Genomic DNA, 8,037 nt, shown 5'->3' with positions numbered 1-8,037 from the left:
TACTACTTCCTTTATCTGATTATGTATTAATAATTTATCTGACGATGTACTATATAGGAGTTCAAGGTAGTATGCGTTGCGCAATTAGACAAATCAATCATGAACAACATTCATGTTTAATAAAATAATATTTAAAGTAATGCTCATACTATTTTAGCTAAAATAATAAATAAAATGTGTTGGCCTTGGATTCTTAGATATAATTATCATCTCTTAAATTATTTAATCACACTACTATATAAGTATATATTCGAGCAGACACTTAGAGTTTGATAGTAGTGTTTTTATAACGTTAAAACATGATACCAAAAGATATATGTGATCTAGTAGAAGATTATTTAAACGAAAAGATAGAAAATTTCGAAATTCAGGAACATGAAGGTAACCAAAAAGGTCAGGGACATTTAGGTGAGATTGTATTCTTATCATTGAAAAACAAAAAAACAGGAAAAAAGCATCATTTAGTGGTTAAACAATGTCTCACAGGTTCTGAAGAAACTAGCAAATTGATGTCGGCATGTTTTAACAACGAAGTGCATTTTTATACAAAAGTTGTACCAGCTATAGAAGCGTTTCAAAAGTCTTATCCTAGAGCTGAAATTTTTAGCCACCTACCAAGATGTTTTGCAACGAGCTCGAAAAGAGGAAAAGAAAAATTGGTAATGGAAAATTTAAAGATACAAGACTACAAAATCCATCCTAAGAAAGTGCCACTAAATAGTAAAATGTACGAGATTATTTTTAAGACGTATGGAAAGTTTCATGGAATTTGCTACGCTTTTAAGCATTACCATCCTGATCAGGTTACTGAATTGGGCAAAGGGTATCAATCTACAATGAAAATGTTTTTTGATGGAGGTATGTAATTATTTTATTTTGTGTTTTGTTATCATCCACTTATAGTAGGGAAGGAAAGTATGCAAAATTTGCAGTTACTCGAGCGTTATGAGGACTTATTGGGCTGTGAAGATTAGGTCCTAAAATAAAAAAAATGTAGTATACATTTTTTAAGTTAAAATATTAAGAGAATTAAAGTTTTGATTCAAAAAGTATGTAGAGTGGGTAATAAAAAAATTAAATATATTAAGTAAGCGCTGAAAGGCGTATGTGGCGCCCTCTGGGTAATACATCATTTTTGGTGGCGAATTTAGATTTCTCGGCGCAAAAAACCTCAGTTTACCAAATTTTGTGTTATTATCCCAAGCCTGTTAAGAAATATTTAAGAATAAATATAATAAATAAATAAAGTTTAACTTTGACACCACGTATTTCGTTTATTATCAACTTTCGTACTAAGGTAAGATAGCTTGAATCAACCTATTTTAAGCTCAGGAATGTTAAGGTTAAGCTATGACCCATTCTTTACCAAATACCCTGTATAATACTAACAAGTGATGAAATATTGCATAATTTTTTATTCTTATTAGAAGTATGTTCCATAAAATTTTATTATTGACACACTTCATAACCTACATTTTTTCAATTTAAAATTTTATCTATAATAAAAAATGAAGTGCTATAAATTTCATAAGATTTCAGATCTTTAATTAGGTACATGAAAAATGTGTTAATATTATACAGTGCGCTGGAATAAGTATTACCCCCCCCCCTTATTACCTTATTTTATTTTTAGCAGATAAGCAAAACGCTCGGACAAGTCGATTTTGAAAATAATCGTAGTATATTATAGCATCAATGTTTCGAACTTTACGCGATCCCTCTTCAGGTGACACAAGGAAGTTTGATTTTTTTAAATAGGAAAAAACATCATGTTACACATCATTTAAAAGCTATTGAAATACTGATTACAAAAATATATTATTACTTTAATCATTTTGAAAACGTAGACGCAAAATTTTGGTCGATATTTTTATAAATGCATTCATTTTTTTTGAATCCTAAGAAAACGAATACGTATTTTTGAAAAATTTAAACGCAAAATGAAATATAACAGTATTATAAATGGTCGAAAGTCCCTGAAAACTTCTATAATGTTTATTTTAATAATTCACAGGGGTAAAAAAAAGAGAAAATTTAGTCTGATTTTTAATTTCAAATATATCATTCAAAATATTATATTTTTGTTTATTCTAAGGGACTTTCTGCCGTCGGTAATAAGAATGAACCATAAACTAAGAGACATAATGAAGGGAGAAAATAGAATTAGATTTATTAAAGCACAAAGGCTGAGATGACTGGGACACATAGAGAGAAGGAGAAACGACCTACTGATTAAGAAGATCATCAGATGGAAACTAGAAACTGAAAGACCAATGGGAAGACCCAGAGTGAGATGGGAGTACCAGGTCATGAGAGATATCAAAATTCTGGAAGTGAGAAACTGGAGGGAACTATGCACATATCGAAATGAGTGGAAGAAAATTGTAACGAAAGACAAGTCATACAATAAACTTTGACAACATACAAGTGGAATGCGGAGTGATTTACCGCAATAAGCGAATCAGAGAGCTCTAAGTAAGAGCGGTAAACATTACACCCGGAATGAAAAGCCCTGATGATGATACCTTCTTCTATATATTTTTCTATATTTGTTAATTCTAAAAATTAACTTCACTTTAAAAATATCAAAAAATTACTCTCTCGGTAAAAATATAACTTAACCCTTATTCAAGATTAAAAAAATATAAATATTGGTGTACTAATTCAATATACATTTTCCAACTAACAGAACCACGAAATCGAATTAGAAATTGTACGTATTAGAAAATTTATAATAAAGATTTAAATAAGACTCCCATTACTTTAAACTAGCTACATCCCCATAGTAAGGAATAATGTAGTAAGTATCCATTACTTTACATGGAATTACCAATGTAAAGGAATGTATACCGTTTCCTTACTATGGGGATGTAGCTAGTTTAAAGTAACGGGAGTCTTATTTAAATCTTTATTATAAAGGGTACCCCCCGTTTAGATAGGCAAAATGCCCTCTCTCCCAGAATTCAATTTTATTTATTTTTTTACGTTCTGTGCCATTAAAAAATGAGATAACGCGGATTTTTAGCTCGCCACCCCCTTACTCCTCCCCCACAGCCAAAAACATAGACTTTTAGATTTAATTTTTTTTAGTTGGGTTGCAATTGATTTAAGAATTTCAAAAAATTCACACGTGTAGGTCCATTTTTTATGGACCCCTAGGTCGAGTGTACATAACCTCAAATTTTTTTAACTGTTTTAAAACCTATAACTTTTTTTTGGTGGGGGCTGCAGGTCCAATTTGTTTTGAATTTTGTGTATTTTATCAACTATCTCTCTGATTTTTTTCAGATTTTTCCGTTAGGTGCGCCATCTTGAAAACTCCAGAAAACTGTTTTTTTAGGGGGTTTTTAGGGATTTTCTACATTTTATAGACTGCAACATAGATCAACTCAAGGTTTTGTTAATAGATTATGTATAATTTGAAATAACTGAATATTTTATAGGATTCTCAAAAATTGGGCAAGACACCTTTAAACCCCCCAAAAACCATGTTTTTTTAAGTTATGTAAGGGTTTTTGCGGGCTGAATGATAGTTTTTGAGATCGATGGAGCCTGAATATTTTTTTCCATTTTTTTACGTTATATGTGGTTAAAAAATAAGACGAATCGCATTTTTAGCCCACCCCCCTCCCCCTGTCCCACAAAAACATCAATTTTTCTATTTTTTTTGTTTAGTTAAGTGGCAATTAATATAAAAAATTTATTAGGCTTCTACAAAACATATCTATTTTTTATAGACCCGTAGGTCGAGTGTACAATACATATAACCCCAAATGCCTTTTTTATTTTTTAAAACGTATTTTTGACTTCCAACCGATATTTTTTAAAACGTCCAATGGATTGTACATCTCTCTCGCGGACGGCCGCTTCAATACGTGCTTAGCGCTTATTTTTAATTATTAAAAGTAATAGTTAGTAATAAAATAATGACAAAAATTTCTTCAGACTCTTCAGGCTTTAAAATTTGAGTTGGTCACTTTATGATTTTCATAATTATAATTTTTTTTTCAAATTTTAAATTGCATATAAATCGACAACAGTCAATTTTATAGAAAAATCACAAGAGACCTTTTTTGCTTAAGTTGATCCAGAGAATCTAAAACAAATTTGTCCGAAGTAAAAAAATTGATTTTTTGAATTCGTTTAAAAAATTGTTTAAACAATTGTTCGACCGCGGTACTGCCGGGCACCTTGTGGATTTGTTATAAGGACCTGATTTTGAGTAAGTTTGTGCAAAAAAATTAGTCGGAATAATTTACTTAACGGGGACAAGCATACAGCGTGGACTGTTTGCATTATGAGCCAAACGTAGATGGTTTGGAAAACATTAAACGATAGATTATAGTGCTGTAGATGCGAGTTGCGCAAACTGCAACATAACCATAGGCCCTTGTTCGCATGTAGCTGCCATAATATAATATTTATCGCATGGGAGATATTTTATAAAAATCATCAAGCCATCAGAATATCTTTATCTTATCTTAACAAAACTCTTTGAGAATACAGATGTTATACCTGTAATAGACGAAGACAGCGAACTGTAAAAAACTGTGAAAATTTTAGAACTGTAAATCAAAAATCAATTTCAAAAAAGAATCAATCAAAAAGAATTGAAAAAATCAATTTTTTCACTTCGGACACATTTGTTTTAGATTCTCTGGATCAACCTAAGCAAAAAAGGTCTCTTGGGAACTTTCTATAAAATTGACTGTTGTCGAGTTACATGCAATTCAAAATTTTGAAAAACGCGAAAATGGCCATTTTCAAGGCTTAATACCTCGATTAAAAATTATGATTATGAAAGTCATAAAGTGCCCAACTCAAATTTTAAAGCCCCCTTGCAAGAGCCTAAGGAAATTTTTGTCATTATTTTATTACCATTATTTATAATAATTAAAAATAAGCGCTAAGAACGTATTGAAGCGGCCGTACGCGAGAGAGATGTACAATGTACAATTCAGTGGACGTTTTAATAAAATATCGATTGGAAGTAAAAAATACGTTTTAAAAAAATAAAAAAGGAATTTTGAGGTTACATGTATTGTACACTCGACCTACAGGTCTATAAAAAATAGACATATTTTGTAGAAGCCTTATAAAATTGCCACTTAACTAAACAAAAGAAAAATAGAAAAATTTACGTTTTTGGGGGGGCAGGCAGGGGGAGGGGGTGATGGGCTAAAAATGTGATTAGTCTTATTTTTTAATCACATATAACGTAGAAAAATGAAAAAAATATTCAGGCTCTATCGATCTCAAAAAATATCATTAAGCCCGCAAAAACCCTTACATAACTAAAAAAAACATGGTTTTTGGGGGGGTTTAAAGGTGTTTTGCCCAATTTTTGATAATCTTAAAATACTCAGTTATTTCAGATTATACATAATCTATCCTTGAGTTGATTTATGTTGCAGTCTATAAAATGGAGAAAATCCCTAAAAACCCCCTAAAAAAACAGTTTTACGGATTTTTCAAGATGACGCACCTGATGGAAAAATCTGAAAAAAATCAGAGAGATAGCTTTTCATAAAATACACAAAATGCAAAAAAATTGGACCTGCAGCCCCATTCAAAAAAAAAGTTACAGGTTTTAAAAAAGTTTAAAAAAAAATTGAGGTTATGTACACTCGACCTACGGGTCCATAAAAAATGGTCATGTTTTGTAAAAGCCTCAGCTACACGTGTGAATTTTTTGAAATTTTTAAATCAATTGCAACCCAACTAAAAAAAATTAAATCTAGAAATCTACGTTTTTGGCCGTGAGGGGAGGGGTAAGGGGGGTGGCGAGCTAAAAATCCGCGTTATCTAATTTTTTAATTGCACAGAATGTAAAAAAATTAATAAAATTGAATTCTGGGAGTGAGGGCATTTTGCCTATCTTAACGGGGGGTACCCTTTTCTAATATGTACAAATTTTCCTTCGATTTCGTGTTTCTGTTAGTTGGAAAATATGTATTGAATTAGTACACCAATATTTATATTATATTATTTATATATTATAATATATTATTTATTTTTATATTATATTCTTTTTTATTCTTGAACAAGCGCTAAATTATATTTTTATCGAAATAGTAATTTTTTGATGTTCTAAAGTGAAGCTAATTTTTAAAATTTTCAGAATTGTTTTTTAAATAATATTAACATAGTAACCTGTAAAGATGCGTGTTTTAATAACATGGCAATAATTTATAACGAGTAACGAGTAATGTAACAGAAAAAGAAATGAAAATGAATATGTGTTGGAGGTATTCCAATATTTTCCCCGCCGCGAAAAGAAGGATTAAAACAAAATCAAGAGATGCGTAAAAACAATAAAAAAAGTGAACTATTATTCTAAGAACAAAGGCATTAAATTAGTTAAACAATAGAGGGTAAAGGGCAAATCTTTGTAATCGAACGAGTACAAGTGCCATTTTAAGTTTAAAGTTTTACAAGTCTTACTTTATTGCCACTACCTGGGAAACTTCTAATATTCGAGCACGTATCCAATTCAAGGGAGGTATTTTGTCCTCCTTGATTAAAACCAAATCGTCTATCTTTAAATTTTCATGAGGTGACATCCATTTAGGCCCATTTTGCAATCTGTTGAGGTATTCACTCGATCAGCGTTTCCAAAAATGTTGTTGTTTATGGGAAATATGCTGCCAGAAAGAAAGTTTACTTTCTGGTACCTTGGAAATATCAGCCACGGGGTAAGCTGTCAGACTACTTCCAATCAGGAAATGTCCAGGAGTTAAACATTGAAGATCAGTAGGATCACTAGATAAGGGACATAGGTACCTTAAAATTAAAATAGCTTATATCTGTGATAATAAAATAGTTAGCTGTTCAAATGTAAATCGAGTATTATTCATTAGTCGATAGAGATGATATTTTGTCGATTCGACTGCGGCTTCCCACAGTCCACCCCAACGGGGACTATTAACAGATTTCATTCCTTTACAAATAGTTTCTTATGTTTTTTTATGTAAAATAATTAGGGAAGCAAGCATGCAACAGTTTAGAATTTTACATTGAGTTTCGTACGGCCCGTTTTCCAATTCACCAGCCGGTATATAATTTTTTTCTATTATATTATTTATTTTACTTCTTATTTTACTTATTATGTATTATTTCGTAGGTTTCATGCAAAAAGCAATTACCGGTAATTGTAACAAAACAAAAGAATTTTTGGAAGAGGAAGGTGAAATAAAAATTCTCGATAGTTTTAAGAAATATTGTGATAACGGTCCTCAAATGTTTCTTGATGCACTTGACTACAAAAGTCCATATTCAATTTTTATCCACGGTGATTGTTGGAGTAATAATATGATGTTCAAATATAATGTAAGTAAATTAGAATAACATATATGGTACTGTGAAACAAAGTCTAATGTCGCGATTTTCCAATGAATATCATCATTCTGTTTGATGTTGTTTGGTGTATATCAAAGTACTTACTCAATATGATTACATATTTCTTACTTACTTTGGTGAAATATATCGGCCCTGTTTCTGTTGGAAATACGGAATAAGCTAGGTGAGAAAGAAAAGGAAAACAGATAAGAATGTAGAGAACTAAATAAAAGAATTTCAGCAGAAAGTATAAAATACCTGGAAAGATAAGATACTTATGTCACTGCTTAAAAAGTAGAAGAAAACAAAGTTTCAAAAATGTTGGGAAAAGAAATCACAAATATAAAAAATGATTACTATTTTATTTTGGAGCATTAAAAGTACTGCAATCGGATCGAAATGAATATAAGTTAATTTGTAGTTTCTCTTGATAGTGTGGTTCCGATCTAAAAAGGGAAGAAAGTAAGTTTACTCTGGGTACCCAGTAAAGGGAAGGAAAAAATGGATCTATTTGCCAGGGGTGGGATTCATATTCCCAGAACCTCTTATTGGCATAGCAAGAACAAGAGCCAAAAAACAATATCGCACTGGATGGAACAGATAAATAGCAACAATTTTTACAAAAAATGGGTCTCAAATATTCGAAGGCTTTTATATGTGAAGCTTTGAAGGCGAGATCCAAAGATACACTAGATATAA

At 30.9% G+C, this 8,037-nt stretch overlaps 1 protein-coding gene across 2 annotated transcripts in view; it reads left to right on the top strand.

Moving 5' to 3' along the window:
• Window positions 1-246: 246 nt before the first annotated feature.
• LOC114331586 (uncharacterized) overlaps window positions 247-8,037 on the top strand; it is a 48,053-nt gene continuing 40,262 nt past the window's right edge. The window contains exons 1-3 of one of the 2 annotated variants that reach the window (XM_028281192.2): window positions 248-408; window positions 487-858; window positions 7,124-7,329. In XM_028281192.2, coding sequence (XP_028136993.1) covers window positions 300-408; window positions 487-858; window positions 7,124-7,329 — 687 coding nt within the window. In that variant the 5' untranslated portion in view covers window positions 248-299. Of the gene's footprint in view, window positions 859-7,123; window positions 7,330-8,037 lie in introns of both variants that reach the window. The other variant, XM_028281189.2, reaches the window with a different exon arrangement.

This window comes from Diabrotica virgifera, chromosome 5 (genome assembly GCF_917563875.1).
Source record: "Diabrotica virgifera virgifera chromosome 5, PGI_DIABVI_V3a".
Taxonomy (NCBI): Eukaryota; Metazoa; Arthropoda; class Insecta; order Coleoptera; family Chrysomelidae; genus Diabrotica; species Diabrotica virgifera.
This window is presented reverse-complemented; position numbering and strand designations above follow the sequence as displayed.